This window comes from Nannobrachium achirus, assembly GCF_963921795.1.
Source record: "Nannobrachium achirus genome assembly, chromosome: 6".
Taxonomy (NCBI): Eukaryota; Metazoa; Chordata; class Actinopteri; order Myctophiformes; family Myctophidae; genus Nannobrachium; species Nannobrachium achirus.
In genome coordinates this window covers 20,446,762-20,467,942 of record NC_137815.1, presented here as the reverse complement: position 1 = coordinate 20,467,942, position 21,181 = coordinate 20,446,762, and the positions used below count along the sequence as shown (strand labels likewise).

General features: G+C 40.9%; 2 protein-coding genes and 1 pseudogene across 3 annotated transcripts; all 3 read left to right on the top strand.

The window, feature by feature from the left end:
• Positions 1 to 869: 869 nt before the first annotated feature.
• LOC308286317 (glycoprotein-N-acetylgalactosamine 3-beta-galactosyltransferase 1-B-like) lies at positions 870 to 2,980 on the top strand (annotated as a pseudogene). Its single transcript has 2 exons — positions 870 to 1,108; positions 2,348 to 2,980. The product of its transcript is annotated as a glycoprotein-N-acetylgalactosamine 3-beta-galactosyltransferase 1-B-like (transcript).
• A 2,928-nt stretch (positions 2,981 to 5,908) lies between these two features.
• Positions 5,909 to 13,857, top strand: sec61a1a (SEC61 translocon subunit alpha 1a). The gene is made up of 11 exons (XM_080728750.1): positions 5,909 to 6,049; positions 6,764 to 6,831; positions 6,942 to 7,007; positions 8,125 to 8,335; positions 8,429 to 8,538; positions 8,810 to 8,963; positions 9,201 to 9,361; positions 10,321 to 10,518; positions 11,193 to 11,384; positions 11,978 to 12,054; positions 13,659 to 13,857. The coding sequence occupies exons 1-11, from the start codon at positions 6,043 to 6,045 to the stop codon at positions 13,843 to 13,845; spliced, it is 1,431 nt and encodes a 476-aa protein (XP_080584876.1). The 5' UTR covers positions 5,909 to 6,042; the 3' UTR covers positions 13,846 to 13,857.
• Positions 13,858 to 17,155: 3,298 nt separating this feature from the next.
• Positions 17,156 to 21,181, top strand: chchd4b (coiled-coil-helix-coiled-coil-helix domain containing 4b). The gene is made up of 3 exons (XM_080728760.1): positions 17,156 to 17,271; positions 18,624 to 18,722; positions 20,058 to 21,181. Exons 1-3 carry the CDS (start codon positions 17,250 to 17,252, stop codon positions 20,447 to 20,449), a joined length of 513 nt encoding a protein of 170 aa, XP_080584886.1. The 5' UTR covers positions 17,156 to 17,249; the 3' UTR covers positions 20,450 to 21,181.

Here is a 21,181-nt window from a genome sequence, read left to right as displayed (position 1 = left end):
ACTTGCCTTGACTTGACCTCTAAAGCCAAATGATGAGCCATGTTTCTGACAAAGATGAGCTCAGCTCCTCCGTAACATTGAGAGAATTCTGTACCTATTGAGAAGGACTTTATTATGTACAGATACTGGGACATGGAGCGTATAATGACAAGATATGTCAGCCTGTCAGGGCATGATTCTAGATCATAGGCCGGATGTTTTCATCCATTGAAGAGCACCTGCTAAATGAACACATGAAAGCAAAATATCCTTTTTACATAAATACCTAATGCTAAACCAGGCATTGACACTAAGGTTTGCCCACCTGCCCCTGGCAGGTAAATAAAACTCAGGTGAAGTTTACTTTCAGGTTGCCCGACCGGGCAAGTGCTCATTGGAGAGGGAACGCAACAACTGTCTATAAACACAACACCAGATATCTGTCTAAACACCTGAACGTGGACTTCTGGTCTGTGGAATGTAAAATAAGAACACTGTTTACCTATAATGTGCTGTTTTCACCGTTGCTACACTTAAAAATATAAAATAACAAGTGTGAACCCATACCCATTTTTTATCACACAGCCCCAGAAAGTAAAAAAAAAAGTTATGTGTTAAATTGATCAGTAATTCAATTTATTTTACCTATCATTTTATAATGGCCGAGTTCGGGCAAGTGGGCATGACCTTTGGGCAAGTACAGTAGAACATGACCTGTACTTGCCCGACGGGCAAGTGCCAATGAAACCTTAGTGTCAACCCCTGGCTAAACACTAAAATAAAGCATCATTATTGGTGTGGAGTGTAGTAAAACACTGTTGCATCCCTGCAGGAAAATCCTTTCCTTCTGGGATGATTCACTGCTAAAGAAATGGTCTTTTATCCACAGCATGAAGGCCTTGGCATCCAAGTTCTCCTTCTACGTGGCTTTCCTGGTGGGGACCATCACATTCTACGTGTTCCTGCAGCAGGTGTGGTTCCAGAGGAGCTTTTCTGCACATCTGTCCAGTGGCCTGGACGTTGCACTCAGTCAACATGAACTGGAGGAAGACTGGAAGAACTGGAAAAAGGAGAGAGAGATCTGCACTGTTCAACCTGAACCACCCTCACAGGTACACAGATAATAACAGTTGTTCCATAACTTCATAACTTATGCTTGAGCATATAATGGCACGCAGCACTGTGTCACTATAACCCACCTGATTGCACTGCAGAACAAAGTTGCACAAACTGCCTCATCTTAGAACATCTTAGATCAGAGGCAGTCAGAGCATATCCTGGTCAAATGATTGGTTTAAATGACCAGAATTATGATCCTTTTGAAGTTGACAGTAATATCACTGTAATGATATCAGGGATATCTGTGTCACTGATGTATTGTAGCACAGTGTAGCCTAGTGCCCTAATCCTAATTTCACGTGTAGGGCTGCGCACTCTACAATTAAAGCATAAAGCACATAAAGCACCTAAATCCTTGTTTTAGGTTTTAAATGATATAACTATGAAATCAACTCTCTTGTCTTCTCACCATTACACACAGATTATTGTGCAGGATATTGTGCAACCAATCTCTCCATCTATCAAGCTCACAGGGAAACATTGTATTAGTATGTCTATTTGCTAAGATATGATAGATAAGATAAGATAAGAAGCGCAATGATAAACAAAGGCATTCAAAACATAAAATCATGTATAATGTATAATGTATAATTATACATAAAAGGATGATCAGTCACAGTTAAGTGCAAACGCAAGAACAGTGTACTGTGCAGAAAGAAAACAAGTACTACTGTATTGGGTGAATTAGTAATATAAATTATGCATATTTAAAATGTATTAATGATCTCAAATAGTTAAATACAGTTACAGGCAGAGGCAGCTCTAACCTGCTGCGCAGGCTTTGCAAAGTGTGGGCGTCTGAGCAAAACACAATAATTAAACATGGAAACTAGTTGGTATCTCTCATGCTTTGGTTTGTACGAGTTATCTAGATAGAAACAGAGCACTGGTTCCAAAACACTTTCAAAAAACATTCCTGAAAAAGATAAATTAAAATATTGCAATGATTTTTCTTAGTTATTTCATTAATACATAAAGAAAATCAAATAAATTCCATAAATATGAAGATTTTTTTAAGAACTAGTGAAAATAGCTGATCTACAAGCTCACAACTCTGCAACGCGTTGTGAGTTTGTTGATCTCGTGGGTCCTGGCAAATTTCTAATTTCTCTTTTGGGTCTCAAGCTAAAACGTTTGGGAACCACTGTACTAAACGTATGTGTTACTAACTACTGTATGTGTGTAACTGTATATATGCAGCAATGGCATTGCCACACAATACATTTGAATTCAGTCATTCTCTTGCCAGGTGAAGATAGCCGCATGGCAGACGAGTTGTACAAAAAGGTGTGCATTCTTTGCTGGGTAATGACCGGGCCCAGCAACTTGGAGTGTTCATGAGCTCTGTCCGACGACTCTGACTTCCCTACTGTGGGCTTGGGGCACCAAGGAGGGGCGCGACCAGCTCTACTGGAAGACAATCCGGGCCTATCACTAGGCATACGAGCATACGAGCATCACGCCCACGAGGCAGATTGGTTTCTCAAGGCAGACGATGACACCTACGTGATCTTGGACAACCTGCGCTGGGTTCTTTCCAACCGCAAGCCAGACGAGCCCATCTACTTTGGTCAAAGATTCGAGCCCCACACCAAGCAGGGCTACATGAGCGGTGGTGCGGGTTATGTACTGAGTAAAGAGGCTCTGAGGAGATTTGTCGAGGGATTCAAAAACAAGGTGTGCACTCACACTACCTCTGTGGAAGACTTGGCCATGGGGCAGTGCATGGAGAAAGTAGGGGTGAAAGCAGGTGACTCTAGAGACTATTCACAGGGAGACCTTCCATCCCTTTGTCCCAGAGCAGCACCTCACAGCCACATTCCCCAAGAGCATTGAGAGAATTTTCACAAATTACACACCTATTACTATGTTGTACAAATAATACTGTACCTATTTAGAAGAACTTTATCATGTATAGATACTGGGACATGGGGCATATAATGACAAGATGTGTCAGGGCGTCAGGCCAATTCAATGCACCCCCCCCCCCTGAGAGTGTAAACTGGTCCTCTATTAATTTGAGCTCAGAAGAAATCTGTCAGCGTCTCACGGACAATAGATAGATAGATACCTTTATTATCCCAAGGGGGAAAATCAGTCGCCCGGAGGCAGCACAGCAGTTTAAGGTTATTTACAAAGTAACAGAGAAGTATGAAAAGAAAAAATGTGTACAGTCTGTACACAGTAAAAGAGCAAGGTACACAAAAAAAAGAGAAAGAAGAATATATACATAAAGTGTCAATGAACATGGAAGGATGTAAATTTGATTGATTGGTTGAATAATGAATTAGCAGTTAGCATAAAAAAGCACAGGAAAGTAGCCAGTTCAATACAATACACGGTCTGCTAAGAGGATATACCCAAGAAATTACTAGCCATTGGGGTCCTATATAGCCTACTCAATTGAAACATTAAATGACAAAATATAGCAATACTATGTAAAACATAATAAAACTGTCAGAAATCAGAAATACAAATTATGTACAGTAACAAAAAACTAAACAAAAAAAATATGCATAGACTGTACCTAACAATATGTGTACAATAAACATATTCTAGATATAAATATTAATTTAAACAATAGCAGTTTTTTCTCTGTTTTAATGAAATGACAACAATTACATAACAAAGTCTCCTCTTTTTTTCTTTTTCAGTTTCTTTTTTGTAATGTTTCTGTTTACAGTTTTTGTGTGGATTTTTTCTTTGCTCTATGTGGTGGTGGGGGAAAAAATACATAAAGATGCGTCAAAATGTCCTTAAAAACAAAAAAAAGGACATAACATGTTAAAAGTTCTGAAGAATGTTATGATGTGCATGTTTTGACACAATAAAGTATATAAAAAAACAATATGTGTACAATAAACAGATCGGTGTGGGATAAATGTTATATAATGAATAAACAATCATAGCTAAAATATGACATAATCTATTCTAGACTGAACAGCTAGGGGAAATCCTTATGGTGGTAAGCAACGTCATCTAGTCTGCGTTGAGGCGACGTGTCTCTAAAGAGCTCCTCCCTCCTTTCCCACAATGTAGATCCCATAGCGCGAAGGGGTGGTTGCGTTGTGATTGGCTATAAAGTTGCCTAACAACCAGCCGGTTGCTAGGAAACCTAGGAGCTAGGAGTTACTGCAGGGGGGGCCGCCAACATCGTTGTGTGATTGGATCATTATTTTAAATGAACAACTTGAACCCTCGCCGCATGATCCCTATTTTGAATCTGAGGAGAACTTTAGCCAAAAATAGCCGATCTACAAGCTCTCAACGCCTCGCGCTGAGAGGCGTTGCGAGCTTGTAGATCGGCTATTTTTGGCAAATTGATTGATTAAAGACTTTATTAGAAGTTTGCATAGTTTCATGACGGTACAGTTCACTGGTACAAGGTCAACTAAAAGGAGATCCTAGAAAAGCTCTTGGCTTATTACCCAGGAAACCATTGAAGTATCTCATATATTATAGTCAGGAAAAAAACAAAAGAAAAACAACAATATAAAATAGGTTTTGGTGTAGAGGTTAAGTGGTTAATGTCTTTAAAAAAAACACATTTACACAAATCCAACATAGGCTGATGACAGTGCTGACAAACAAGTCTATGAATCCATCCATCTATGAGATCCGTGAAAAACTGCTACACAATTGGGGGTCCCTACTTTATCTCAGCTAAGGGGACGGGGTCCTTGGCCTGAACACATCGAAGACGTTGAAGACCCCTTGCCATAGTAGACTGTGTAAAAAAATCAAACCCAAGTTTAAGTGAGCGGTGGTGTGTGTGTGTGTGTGTGTGTGTGTGTGTGTGTGTGTGTGTGTGTGTGTGTGTGTGTGTTGCTCACCCAGGTGTGTGTGTGTGTGTGTGTGTGTGTGTGTGTGTGTGTGTGTGTGTGTGTGTGTGTGTGTGTGTTGGGCGGGCGGGGGGGGGGGGGGGGGGGGTGGTGCATGTGCAGTGTTGCCAGACGTACGATAATTATCGTATTTGTACGATAATTTGACCCTCTGTACGATGTACGATCAATAATTCCAAAAATGCCCAAATGTACGATAATTTCGGCATATCATCAAAAAGAGCGTGAATTCACTATTTTCCCTGGCTGCTGATCTGGGATCTGGTTTGGCTTCTCAAAATAAGCCAGGAAATCAGTCAATCTGACCCTAGATCTGTACTTGGAGGCATTAAAAACACTGGTTGCATCTTTCCAGACCAGTTTCAGGCTTTTATTTGTGTAAGCTCCAAGAAGTTGCCTGCCTCCACACAACAAATCTGATGCGTTTTTGTCACGCAGGAGTCTAAAACGAGGTCGTTTCTTACACTAAAGACGCATTTTTTGGTGAAATTACGTTTTTACGCGAGTGATTTCTCTTTTTTTGGCCGTGTACGATAGTTTCATATCAAATACGATAATTCTGAGCCTCCGGTACGATAATTCAACATTTCCCATCTGGTAACACTGTGCATGTGTGTGTGTGTGTGTGTGTGTGTGTGTGAGAGTGTGAGCCATACTTGCTCACTCAGGCCACCACTGCTATTGCAATTGATGCTCAGGGCAGGCTAGACTCAACAGCACCTCTCTGGTCACCCAGGGTACTCAGGCTACATACACCAGAGGCTACAGACACACAGACAGACAGACAGACAGACAGACAGACAGACAGACACGCACGCATACACACACGGCCACGCTATGGAGACGGTGTGACCACCGCTCAAAAAAGCTCAATACACATCACGCCCAGCCGTCCTGCTGACCTATGGGATGTTGTTAGTCTGCTCCCCTCAGCAGCCCAGCCAGTCAGACAGACACAGTGTGACTGTGACAGACAGTAGTGTAGAGGTGGTGTGTGGCACTGGGGCGGCAACAGTAGTGCTGAAGTGTTCTTTCGCCGGGGTAGTGGCACAAATCAGTTCTTTCCAGCAAAGGAACCACGACGGTTTACGTCTGAGACACCATGGGGAGTAAGTATTACAACAATGACTGTGAATATAATGTTCTGAACGTTGCTGGTTTAATTCTAAAACACTGTTTTGAGTTAGGGCCGGGTATAACTAACTTAACCAGCTAGCTAGCAACGTTGCTTGGCGTGAACGTCCGCCTAGTTCACGATTTTTAGCTAGTGTGTGTGTGAGTTACCAGCTAAAACGAGTCAAAAACAGTGGGTGAATGTCTGGATGTTTCATTTACTGTGTGATCCAGTTAGATGACTGTTGGCTTCTTAGGCTAGCCAAGTGGCTATTTGTAGCAACTCATTCAAAGATAAAGGGCAGCAGCACAGTGATGACGACGCATAACAAGCCAGTGTTTACAGTAACAGTCACAGTGCCCTCTTTGCCTTGGATTAAACAGCTATGTCGAAATACGATATAAACATAAATGTTAAACACTATTATGCCCTTTCTCGTGTATGTTTCTGCTGTTATAACTTGACTTGAGTCGGCCAGTCAATCAATGCCACGTCCCACCGTCTATGGAGCATCTTCTAATCAAGTGTTTCTCAAAGTGGATTCCAGTGACACTGTGGGTTTCTTTAGGGGGGTCTAAATTGACCCAGACAAGTCTGTAACTCTAACGGGTTCATTTGGTTCCATTTTGTACACTGTTAGAGTTAAGGGGAGACCTTGAACATTGAAAGTTTGAGAAACACTGTTCTAATGTCCATCATTTGCTTTCAGTTAAATTCTTGGAGGTGATAAAGCCATTCTGTGCGGTGTTGCCTGAGATACAGAAACCCGAAAGAAAGGTTAGTTCACATTTATTTCCTTAAACATATATTTTAAACGTACTATGAATTCCAAATGGCTGTATTGTCATTATCTGTAATAAATGTGTAATAATGTGATTGATTAACAGATCCAGTTCAGAGAGAAGGTGCTATGGACAGCCATCACACTCTTCATCTTCCTTGTGTGCTGCCAGGTAAATGTTATTGATCGATGAGTTATTAATGCAAAAATGTCCTTGTTTAGTAGTCATCTACAATATCTGTTCCAGTTAACTCGGCGTGTAACGACTATACATTTACATTTGAGCTGTTCAGTAAATGGCTAAAATGTTGTTTACAATACAAATTAGGAAAACAACCCCAAACCTAGTCAATGGGGGAGGGAGCATTGATAAAAAAGAAAAGACAGGGGAGTGATACCTGAGGGCTTATGTGGCACAATACTAATCAGTACTAATCAGCAGCACAAGCTATAATACTGGGGTTCCCAAACCTTTTTAGGCTGTGACCCCCAAAATAAACATATTTGAACTGGGGACCCCACCCTGATAAGCACTTGGAATTGTAGGTGTTACGTTTAATGTGACTCGGTTTCACAGATGAATATTGTGAAAGTAGCCGATCGACACATGTAGATCGGCTATTTTCATGTTCGCCTCTTGCTTACTTAATATTTGACAGTTTGGTATTAAAACGGTCTTGAAAGTCCTTAAATTGTCACTTTATAAATGTGCAGATACCCTGTATACACTTATACTGTGTGTTGGTTTGTTTACCGTTGAGTGAGAAAAACATGACATTAAGCTAATCGTCTGGGGACCCTGCTTGGGGTCCCGACCCCAAGTTTGAGAACCACTGCTATAATACATACTGTGTGCTTAACTGCCACCATGAGTGACTTTTCAAATGCCATTTTCTCCTAGCCTAGCACAGCTAAACAATCCACCCATGTTAAAACAAGGTGGGGATGCGATACTATACTACTGCAGTTAGTTAGCTGCATTATATTATAGTCTGGCCAAGCCAGGCAAATTTTCTCCAACTTTGTGACTAAATATGAATATATGGCCTGGGCATTCGTGGTTGTCCTCAGTAACCAACTTCGGACAACGATGAATGCCCGGCGGGGATAAGCTACATTTTCGCATCATCAAAAATAAAAAATGTTACAATTATGGACTTGGATGCCCATTTTCACTTTTAAGTGTTCTTAGTTGTTTCGTGGCACCAATTCACTGGAGCATTTGTTGCATTAAAAATCACACACCTCACTTACCGTATTTTGTGAAAAACCTTTCTTTCTCCCTATAGATCCCACTGTTTGGCATCATGTCCTCAGATTCCGCAGATCCTTTCTACTGGATGAGAGTAATCCTGGCCTCCAACAGAGGTACTCTGATGGAGTTGGGTATCTCGCCCATTGTCACGTCAGGCCTCATCATGCAGCTGCTCGCTGGGGCTAAGATCATAGAAGTTGGGGACACGCCCAAGGACAGAGCCCTCTTCAATGGAGCACAGAAATGTATGTCCATTGTCATTTGGTTGTAATTTGTCAATGTGTAAGTGACATGAACCAAGATGTCTAACCAACCACTGATTTTGTTTTATTTTTTAGTATTTGGTATGATCATTACCATTGGCCAGGCCATCGTATATGTGATGACAGGCATGTATGGGGACCCCTCGGAGATGGGAGCTGGCATCTGTCTCATCATCATCATTCAGGTAAGAATCTCAGATCGTTTTCTTTCCCTCATCATGATGACATTTATGTTCTCTGACTTAACCCAGAGGGTGTGATTAGCAAAGTCAGAGACTGGGTCAGTTATTTGGGTCAGCAAGGGACTTGCTTTGAGAGAAAAATTACTTATTGAGGGACCTCTTTTTATAATTATGACAAATATACAGTATATGTAATAATAGACTGATATCACAGTTTATTGCCTCTCACCGAATATGTGAATGTAACTCATCTACATTATGTTGTGTTTTCCAGCTGTTTGTGGCTGGGCTGATTGTCCTGCTTCTGGACGAGCTGCTTCAAAAGGGCTATGGTCTTGGTTCTGGTATTTCCCTGTTCATCGCTACCAATATCTGTGAGACCATTGTATGGAAAGCCTTCAGTCCCACCACTGTCAACACTGGCCGAGGTAAGGGAATATAAAGTGGTCTGGTGGTCATAGTTGTTGTAGCAAACTTTGACATGGCCACCGCTATTATGTGCACTGATAACTGGAAGTCACTTTCTCCAATAAGAGAATATAACTTAAAAAAAACATCCAAACCAGGCTCATAGCTAAGGCATATTTGTTGTTTAAGCACACTGCACTGCTCATCTGCTACCTCCAAGCATGCGTCTTGACTTTTTTTATTTGACTGACTTCTAGGCACTGAGTTTGAGGGAGCCATCATTGCTCTCTTCCACTTGCTGGCAACACGATCGGACAAAGTGCGTGCTCTGAGAGAGGCCTTCTACAGGCAGAACCTGCCCAACCTCTTGAACCTCATTGCCACAGTGTTTGTCTTCGCTGTGGTCATATACTTCCAGGTGAGTGCCTGGAGAAGTTGGTAATAAGAGAAGAGCCCTCGGTGTGTGCCGCCATCAATGGCTTATTAACAGTGGTGGAAATTGGAAACGAACTCAAAGTACAGGTTTGGAATTCTAAATGTACTTGAGTAAAAGTACAAAAAAGTATTGGCATCAAAATGTATTTAAAGTACCAAAAGTAGAAAGTATTCATTATGAACTTTTCAAATCCTTTGAAAATAGCCGATCTGCAAGCTCACAATGCGTGGCATCGCAACACATTGTGAGCTTGTAGATCGTCTATTTTCAAATGGCAGAAATGTATAGGTTTAGTGATTAGTGATAACATTAAATGATTAATGTATGTGTTGTAATAATAATCAAAGTCTGCAAAGTAACTAAAGTTTTCAAATGATTGTAGTGGAGTAAAAGTACAACATTTGCCTCTGAGATGAAATGGAGTAGAAGTAAAAGTACCTCAAAATTGTACTTAAGTACAGTACTTGAGTAAATGTACTGTGTTACTTTACACCACTGGTTATTAACGGAATTAACTAGGGCTGTCACAATATGACATTTTACATGACGATTAATTGTCACTCAAATAATTGGCGATTAACGATTTAATTGTGTTTTTGTCGTTGATAATTACATTTCTGTTTGGCTTTTAGGCTTTGAAGTTGCACATGGCAGATATGACACATAACCTAAATATACAAAGAAATTACTGACATACTACTTACTACTTAAAAAATAACTTTGATAGTGGAAATAGCCGATCTACAAGCTCACAACGCGCCGCAATGAGACGCGTTGTGAGCTTGTAGATCTGCTATTTCCACTATTTCGGACATTTTTCAACATTCACGATTATGACGATTATGACAAAATAATTGCGATAATGTCAAATAATCACGATTAGACGATTATGTAATAATTGTGACAGCCCTAGAATTAACGTCATTCTTCCTTTTCCACAGGGCTTCAGGGTGGATCTGCCCATCAAGTCTGCACGGTACCGTGGTCAGTACAACACGTATCCCATCAAGCTCTTCTACACCTCCAACATTCCCATCATCCTGCAGTCTGCCCTGGTGTCCAACCTCTACGTCATCTCCCAGATGCTCTCCACGCGGTTCAGCGGCAATTTCTTGGTCAACCTGCTGGGGACGTGGTCTGTAAGTATATAGCAAAGGCAAAGCAGACGATTAAACACTTCAGACCTTTTCAAGAACCATTTTTAGTAGGCTATTAGTCTGTGTGTGCCAGTCAGAATCTTTAACTCCCCTTCATGAATATGCCCACATAACAAATCCTTTTACATTTATTTATAAGGAAGAGTGCCTTGTCTCTCTTTGATGGAACAGAGGCAAAGAGAACCTTCCGGATAAGCCTAATTGCAGACAACCAAGCAGTGCACTTTCCCTCTGCTATTTTATTGCCGTTAGCCAGAGTTGTTTAATTGTTTATAACCTCATTATAATGGATGGCTCTTGATTTGTTTTAGGGACTAAGCATGTACTGACCACCCACATTTTATTGTCTGGCCTTCCTTATGTTTCCTTTTTGTAACAACAAATGAAAGGACTACAACTTCATTTTTCTTTGCCAGAACTAATAAAGGCTAATATGTTTTACATTTGTAACATTGATTTGTTCCACAACAAAAGACATCCCTTGTCCAGACTCAGTGTTGTGCCTTGTTTGTTACAAAACTTTGCGTCAAGCGGTTTATCACATCGACTAAAAATAAGGTAGTACTGTTTCGAGATCCATTCAATTCTCAATAGAGATGGCACGATCGTTCATAGACTTGTATAGCTAAGACTGTTTTTCTGGGGTGTTTTTGCAGGATGCAACGTCCGGGGGTCCAGCTCGTGCCTACCCTGTCGGTGGGCTATGCTACTACCTCTCCCCTCCAGAGTCTTTTGGGTCGCTCATGGATGACCCGGTCCACGCCTGCATCTACATAGTTTTCATGCTGGGTTCCTGTGCCTTTTTCTCCAAGACCTGGATCGAAGTGTCTGGCTCCTCTGCTAAAGATGTGAGTCTTATTGAAACGAAACCCTTTACACACTACTAGGGCATTCACGAATAGTGATTTTTAGTATTCGAATTATTCGAATATTCGACAGGACTGGCCAAACTATCAAATATTTTGTAGAAAGCAAGAGGCGAACATTGTGAAAATAGCTGATCTACATGCTCACAACGCCCGTTGTGAGCATGTAGATCTGCTATTTTCACAATATTTATCTGTGGAACAGAGTCACATTAAATGTAATACCTACAATTCCAAGTGCTTGTCAGGGTGGGGGTCCCCAGTTCAAATATGTTTATTTTGGGGGTCACGGCCTAAAAAGGTTTGAGAAGCCCTGGTATAGAGCATTAACAAATTCATCCACCAGGGGCATTGACAACTCATTCTTATGACTTCCTTTGGCTAAACGATATATTTTAGAAAACAATAAAAAAAAGCGAATATTCGACTTCGGTGAACAACGTCGAATAGTGACTTTGATATTCGAATATTTGAATATTTGGTGAATGCCCTATTACACACAGATTCTGTGCTCATCATCAAAGAATCTTGTATTCTAGCGTTGTTTTTTTATTTTATTTTATTAAATCTTCCAGGTGGCGAAACAGCTGAAGGAACAGCAGATGGTGATGAGGGGTCACAGAGAGACCTCCATGGTCCATGAACTCAACAGGTATGTGTTATATTGCAGGCCTCGGTTATGCAGCACATGATTATGGTATGAGCAAGTGTCAGTACTGGACAGGACTGGCCAAACTATCAAATATTAAGAAAGCAAGAGGCGAACAGTGTGAAAATAGCCGATCTACATGCTCACAGCATGTAGATCTGCTATTTTCCACAATATTTATCTGCAGAACCGAGTCACATTAAATGTAATACCTACAATTCCAAATTCTTGTCAGGGTGGGGGTCCCCAGTTCAAATATGTTTATTTTGGGGGTCACGGCCTAAAAAGGTTTGAGAACCATTGACAACTCATTCTTATGACTTCCTATCTAGCCAAGCTTTATAGATTATATATTTTTTAAAGAGAGAGAAAAAAACAAAAAAAAATATTCAACTTCGGTGAACAACGTCGAATAGTGACTTTGATATTCGAATATTCAAATATTCTAATATTTGGTTAATGCCCTACTGTCGACTATGCTCAGCAATGAGCTTGAGAGAACAGGTTGCCTCCCAGTCCTTATCTTATCCAGTGTATTTTTTCATAATTCTTAAAACATCTCTCGCCTCAGACTAAACAGCTGGCAAGTTAATCCAGGGCTGTGTAGTATTTTGGAAAACAATGAGACACAGTTAAGAATTACGATGGCATAACATGGTATGCTTTGGCATAGGGTCTCATACAGAACTTTCCAGGCTATTTGTCCCATTTACAATAATGGTACATTAGTTGCGTGATTGGATAATTATAGAGCAGGTTGCATCTGGACGCCCCAGTAGGTCACCTGGTACATGACACATAAACAAAGCTATATTCGTTTCTGCATCTGACCCAGGATTCACTTGACTCGAGGCTCTTTTCTGCATGTCATGCCCTCTCTTTGTCTCTCTCGCTTTAAGAAATAAAGCTGAAATGCTAGATTGTCTAATACAAAGAAACGGAATTCTGCAATTGTTGGGGGCATATACTTTCAACGTATTGCTCAATGTGCCTGGGGATGTGATCTAAAATGCATTTTAAAAGTATTTACTACCCATTTAGGCCTAGAATTATTTTAACCAGTGAAAAATAGCAGATATACAAGCTCACAGCGCGGCACCGAGTGCCACGCTGCGAGCTTGTAGATCTGCTATTTTTTTTTTAAGTCGTGAAAATGTGTGCAAATCTTTGAATATATGCATTTTTAAAGTGAACGTTTGTAACTCAAATTTTGCTTCTGGGTGGTCCCTACTCCCTGGAACTAAAAAATTTGAGATGGGGGTCCGTGGCCAAATACATATCATCTTGGGGGTCCCTCACATGAAAAGGTTTGAGAACCACTGACATAGTAGTCTCTGACATAGTAGTCAAGAACAGACTAACTGAGCTCCAGTTAAGTGAAAAGGAACTTTTCTTTGACGATGGCTAGAAAGATTGCTGAATCTTAGAAGGATTCAAAAGACACGTATAGAATGGGGTCAAAATTCTAATTTTCACGATTTTACAAAAATAGCAGATATACAAGCTCACAGCGCAGCACCGATAGTTAAAGCATAAAATGATGATACACAATAATGTGTACGGTACCCGTTCTAAATGGATTATATCTGTTCTGTTGTGTTCTCCAGGTACATTCCTACTGCCGCTGCCTTCGGTGGCCTGTGTATCGGTGGTCTGTCGGTGATGGCGGACTTCCTCGGAGCCATCGGTTCTGGCACGGGTATCCTGTTGGCCGTCACCATCATCTACCAGTACTTTGAGATCTTTGTCAAGGAACAGAGTGAAGTGGGAAGTATGGGAGCTCTGCTCTTCTAGGAAAGCCAACTGTCTGTCCCCCCCCCCCCTACCACCACCACCACCTTTGTATACCACAGACAAGCACCAACCAAGTCCCACCCACCCCAGATATCGTTTTTCATCCATTTGAATCACCTGCACGGTGGTCTGCTGTCCAGCTATGGGATGATTCTTCTGAGTTTCTCCTTCCATGTCCCTCAGGAATGGCAGCTGAAATGGGTCCCATGTAGCTCCCTCCCTCCTTTTTATTTTTCCAAACAAATAGACAAACTCCTGTTTATATGTCATGGGTTTTTCTACTGACTTGAGATTGACTGAGGACACCGAAGACTCCCTCGAAAGTTGTGTGAAATGATTGGGGAGGAGAAGAGAGCTCCTCAGGATGCAGGCGTACTTGACTTGGACAATGGCACCTCCTGCTGGACATCTTCCGTATAACAGTATGCATAAGAGGACTGTTTCCCAAACAGTGGGTCGTGGACACATTTGTAAGGGTCCCTTTTTGTTTTCTGTTTCCTACATTTAGTTTATAATTATTTCAAAAAACACATTTTTCATGAATTATTCAAAATTCAATGATTTTTTTTTCTCTGTAATTTCATTAAGAAATAAAAGAAGAAATTCCGTAAATTAGAAAACAAATGTTTAAGAAGTAGTGAAAATAGCCATTCTACATACAGCTCAGAACACTGCGCAAAGTGACCCGTTGTGAACTTGTAGATCTGCTGTTTTCACTAGTTTGGATCCCAGGCAAACGTCTAATTTCCAGGGTTCCCACGGTCATGAAATTCCTGGAAATATTTTGAAATTAGAAAAATATTTTTCCAGTACTGGAAAAGTTTTAGAATTGATCAAAAGTCCTGGAAGGTCCTGGAAAAAATAGCTATGCATTGTCTTTGGTTATTGATTTTGTTAATACCTCTGAAATGACAAATTAAACATTGGCCAAATTGTCAAATATTAGAGGCAGAAATTGTGAAAATAGCAGATCTACATGCTCACAATGTAGATCGGCTATTTTCACAATAGAACTGTGTTAGACAAAATTCCTCAACTTAGTGCACGTCAGGGTGCCGGGGTCCCCAGTTTTCTGAGGTCACGGCCTGAAAAGGTTGAGATCCACTGGCATACACTACCTGTCTTTAGGCATTGCGTATAGGAGTAAGCGACTTGTTATTGAGCGGAATTATTGTTATAATATAGTCTTGGAAATTGGGTTAAATATTCTGGAAAGGTTTTGGAAATTCATTGGTAAAAATGTGTGGGAACCCTGAATTTCTCTTTTGGGTCTTGAGCTAAAACGATTGGTAACCACTGCATAAGAGGACTGGATGTTCTCCTTGTAAACATAAATGATATTCACCGTCTAACTGGTGTCTAGGAATCTGTTCATGCTTACCATACCTTTTATTTCTTAAATTGGATCGGACCTTGGACCTCCCAACTAAGAATATATGAACCAAAAAATTGCTGTCAGTAATATATTTTCTTTTGACTGCATTTGACATTGATTTAAACCTGTTGCCTCAACAGGGTCTTTAAAGGAGTAGTTCGCCACCAAAATGACCTTCTTTCTATTGATTACTCACGCCATGAAGACTTGAGTTGAATAATATTTTTTGTTTTTTGTTGCATTCTAAGACAATCCTAAGACAAAAGATATATTACAATAAATGAACCTCCATTGATTCCGGATGGGGACCCGAATGCATTTGGGTCCCCATCTGGAATCAATGGGGGTAAATTCACTATAATCATTTTTGTCTTAGAATAAAACATGTACAAAAAAATATTATTGAACTTAAGTCTCCATTGCGTGAGTATTAGTAATCAATTGAAAAAAAATCATTTTGGGGGTGAACTACTCCTTTAAGTGGGGGGTGCAGGACTCACAATGTGGTTCACGTTAAAATAGTTTACTTTTATTTTGTGAATGTGTACAGTATGCTGTCCTCACAGTTGATTTACATGGCATACCTTGGGAACGGCGATTTTACAGTTATGCCATGTGTTCATTATTGTTACCCACGTAAGATTGAGAGGTTAATTTTGTTTAATTCTTTAAAAGATATTTGTGTTCATTGAACACACTTGCGTTGGTCACTTTTTCTTGAGACTTTTGGTTTTCTGTAAATAGCTTATGCATTGAATCACTTTGAATTCTGTTATTGTAAGATAATGTCTTTTGATTAAATGTAAAAAGAATTGCGGTTCTGAACAAATGTATTCCAGATAAACTTTCTCAATAAAAAAAAACCTCAATGCCCCAGCTGACTGTACCACTTTCTCCTCTGTCTGTCTTGTCAATATGTAGACACCAGTGTCTCTTTCTTGCCATGTAGACCAGTGTCTTTTGTTGAGTCCCCATCTTTAAACCAACCCAGTATCTTTGATTGGTGAAGGGCTGAGCATGGATCAGATTGTAAATACCAATTTATTTATTTCAAAGCAGATAGTCTACACGTTACATTTTAAATCTTAACCCTTAAATTCAATTAATTATTTGACCAATGGACCAAAATCTTGTTTTATTTGATGGCCTTCCTGCCCTGGGTATTTGGTCGTTGTGCCCTCAAACAATGGACAACAAAAAACGATGAAAAAACTATGAAATTCCAGGCCTGTTTGCAGCTGACTGCACTGGCAACAATAACTCAAAAATCTCCATGAATTCAAGGAATACATTGACCTCCTGTGTTAACTGTGCATTGCTGAATAGGATGGGGTAGGAGTCAGTGTTTCTCAAAGTGGATTCCAGGGACTCTGGGTTTCTTTTTCTTTCTTTTTTTTTTGAGGGGGGTCTGTAACTCTGACAGTGTACAAATGGAACCAAATGAACCCGTTAGGTACACTGTCAGGGCCTTGACATTTGAAAGTTTGAGAAACACTGGGGTAGGTCATCCTCAGTTCCAGTACCGTTTATAACCAGGAGGTGGCGCCATTGCACCACATCTGGTCATTTGGGTACAAGGATGGAACAGGGTGTCGAATAAAATAATTATTATTGTCATATATTTCCATTTTTGCAAAGTGTCCCCACTCCCCGCGCATTATGCAGTAGAATACTATTACCATGGACTCGCCTATTTAGTTAACGTGTTGTTTTCAGAACTTCTCGTCACTGAAAATAACACTGCACTTTTTTAGGACATTTCTAATCAGGACCTGAAAGGGGCTCCTAAAGGGTCCATGTTGCGTGATGACGCCATCACGCACGTATTATTAACCCCTGCGTCGATTGTTGAATGAGCAGTGATCGTGGGTTGGATGAGCTCTTCCAAGGATATAGTTGTGAAACAAACTGTATAATATAAGTTTAATGTTGAAATAACGACCTTGGACGTTACCAGACTGGACCCGCGGGCTGTGACCGATTACAGTGATATTAAAGGGTGGAATAAACCCGTCACGGCGTGAAAGCAATGCCCTCGGTCAGGGAGGAAGGTAACCATGCTGTTTATATGGAGCTATTATAACGGTGTCTTGACATGGCAGTTATGTAGGGTTGCTGCTAACGTTACTTAATTCAGACTGGATGAAAAATAATTACAATTACAGCATTTATATATCATAATAAAAGTACACGAGTAAGACCCTTTGAAGGTAAAGAACAGATCAATAAGAGATTGACTTTTTGAGACAACCTGCCCCTGGGAGAGTGTGACTTCTGGGCTGCATCTGTCCTACCCTTGACCGTCTTGATCAAAGGCTACATCTGGCCTAGCTCTGGTCCTAGGAGACGCGATGGACCAGAGCTACATCTGGCCTAGTCTGGCTAAAATTATATAATAGTCTTGATTCAAGAAGACTATCATAGATTCTATTAAAGCAACTAAGCAAGCATTTTGTTCGGCTATTTTTTTTTTTTTTACAATTATTTGCCTGTTTCTTAGCTAATATTTGACAATGTTTGACCATGTTTATTATAGTAATAGTTTGTTCAACTTTGTTGATTACGCTGTAATGGTCAATAACAATAGAGGTTTTAGAGGTATTCTTTAGGAATGTGCAGATGCCTTGTATAGCCTACACACATATGCTAGTATATGTGTAGTGCAATATTAAAACCTCTGTTACTGTATGATGGTTTTAATATTGCACATTAAGCTCTGACATCACGCTCTGGCTTAACTGTGATGTCACACTAACAGAATCCCTTTTTTTGCCCATATTATATGGAGTTCCCTGATGTCATCATGTCATCAATATTAAGCCCATATCTAACAGGACTTCATATGGGAATGCCCATAAGGAGCCCACATCGGCCACATACCACACTAACGGCTGGTTCTACAGACAGGGATCTCCATGTATGGGCATCAAAGGGTATGATGTCAGATGTCATAGACATCATAGGACTTTCACATAACGAATAACTGAGAATGTTTGGGCTCTCACAGCATATCTCCATATCCATACATGGATCTCCATATATGGGTACCAGGGGTCTCCATATAGCCTATGGGTAACTGGTCCGGTATACATCACTGGCCAGATGGCCAATTGGCGCATGTCACGCTGAGGCGTCTTACTAGTACTATTACTACTGAAATATTGGTGCTCTGAGTCTGAAAGAGTTGTGCAGACAGCTGAAACATGTTTGCTGTACCTTTGAACATCTATCTATAAATGTCAACACAAGAAGAAAGGCCGAAGTGCAGTGCATCACATATTTTCATTTTCCCAACTCGGAGTGTGTTCGCCATTCATTGCGATGCCAAATGTATCCAGGGTGGCAGCCATTTGACAGACAAATTGACATATTGTTACTTAAACAACATTACTATTCTTAACAGGTAAGGACCGAATCATCTTTGTCACCAAGGAGGACCATGAAGCTCCGAGCAATGCTGAGCTGGTGGAGGAGGATCCCAACGACCCTTATGAAGAGCGAGGTGGGAAGCTCCACATTATTACAAATATACAAGTCTGCAAAAAGCTCCCTGTCAAGGCTTTATTGTAAGATTAACGTTTCGACCAATGATTGTGAAAAGTGGTTACACACTGGTGGTTTCCCGGTTTTAACGGTTTAACATGGAAGTTGTTGTTCTGCCGCAGATAAAAACATGACAACTATTTAGATCATATTTACTATGCGTTTAAATGGTAAAGCTCCCCTAAACATCTCAGAATTAATTCCCAGAGTAGACGCTCATCATGTAGTGACTAGTGATGATGTGTGATCTGTGATGATCAGTTCAGATGATCAATTATCCCTACAATGATGCAGAGATTACACACTTAAAACTCAATAAATAACATAAGAGAGAAAAGAAAACAATAATGTTGACAACAATCAGTTAAAATGGTATACATTTAATGTATGGTTATTAAGTAAACTCCTAAAATGGCCAATAGAGGCTAGGGTATTTAGCTTAAAATCTTGTTGCAAGAGGTTCCAGGAATCAGGTGCACTAATTTCCCAGATCTGATTTGAAATGTATTAATCAGTCATTTACCATTTTAACCCTGGTATCTCTTTTTGGGCATGTCATCATCATTATAGAATATATAGGTAGAGATGTTTCATATTTTGAATCCCCTGCTAATAGCAAATCTACAAGCTCACATCTGACATCACAACATCCATCATCAATTTTTTGGGGGAAATATTTGAAAACTTATGAAAATAGGGCTGATAATTGTCCTAATATGCAGATGCCAGCACACTATTAATCAGTAGCATAGTCTCTGAACTTAGCTGTGATCTAGAGCAGGGGTCTTCAACAGGGGGTCCGGGACCCCTAGGGGGTCCCCAGAGTTACAACAGGGGGTCCTCCAAATCTTTGAGTGATAGAAACCTTTTTTTCTCCTTTTTTATATTAACCACTTGAACCCTAGTGTCCATATTCTGAGAACTTTAGCCAGATCTACAAGCTTTAGCAGATCTACAAGCTCACAACGCCTCGCGCTGCGAGGCGTTGTAGATCGGCTATTTTCGGCAGAGAGGGGAAAAAGAGCAGACTAATTACAGAGTAAAATGTCAAGTTTTATTAGGTAATGACGGCTCAAGTGGTTAAATATCTAAAAACACAAATTGACATGAATCCAAAATACACTGATGATTGTGCCATCAAACGATGAAACTATATGGTGTCTATGGGTTGTGGGGGTCCCTGCTTCATCTCTCTCTCGACTAAGGGGTCCTTGGTCTGAAAATGTTGAAGACCCCTGGTCTAGAGTAATCATTAAACCTCTTATGAAAGTGAAACTATCCATCTCTCTCTTAGGTCTGATTCTCCCCAGTGGCGAGATCAACTGGAACTGCCCGTGCTTGGGCGGGATGGCGAGTGGTCCCTGTGGGACCGAGTTCAAGGACGCCTTCTCCTGCTTCCACTACAGCAAGGAGGAGGTGAAGGGCTCCAACTGCCTGGAGCAGTTCAAGGTCATGCAGGATTGCCTTCAGCGCTACCCCGAGCTCTACCCTCAGGACGACGAGAAGGAGGAGACGCCACAGGAGGGTTCTGCCGAAAACGAGCAACCCACGCCGGACTCTGTCCCCGGAGAGACTGCAACCCCTGACCCTTCCCCTAACCCTGTACAAGACTCTAGTCCTCCTGCCCCTCCATCAGCCCACGCTGAGCCAACAGCGCCCGTCTCAGAAAGCTCGGGGGAAAGTTAATAACGCCTATCAATCATAATTGAGATCCACGAGAGTTGGCATAAAGAGCAATTAATTTATATATACTGTATGGTTAAGATTGTTCAGTGATTCCCATTTCCCAACCCTGGTCCCTGGGTACTCTTGTGTAGTACAGATGCTTTTCTAATCTATCACGGAAGTACTTTCACTCAAACGGCATCCCAGGCTTAATTAAAGCAGGCAACATATGATGAGCGTACACAGAGAGTCTCGATGCTACCTTGGACGGCTCTTAGCTCCACGCGTGTGCTGGCCAAAGTTCAAACTTCTTTAACTTTGACCCCCTGTGCAGATGACCCGTTGACCAATCAAAAATTCTAAGGTACTATTGAGCTCATTTTCGATTACGCGACTGCATGGCACCGCACCAAAATAACTAGCTTTTCCATTACAGTAAAGTATCCCCCTCGCCTCCCTTCCCAGAGGAAAGTGACATCCCTTCATGGGTATCTCTCTGTAAACACTGTGGGATACGCGAACTCATTCTAATTATTTAAGTGGTGGACAACGTTTTAGACGCCACACAGTTCTTCATCGGGTCTTTACAACAATAGCGACGATTAATGTCAGGTGAATATAGTCAAATAATAACTTGACCAAACTTGGCCAAACTACTCTGAGGAAGCAAGCTAGCATGTAGAGGCTAGCTGAGCTAGTATGTAGTCTTGCTGGCCTGTTACTGAGCAAAAATGCAATAAAAGTTGCTGAACC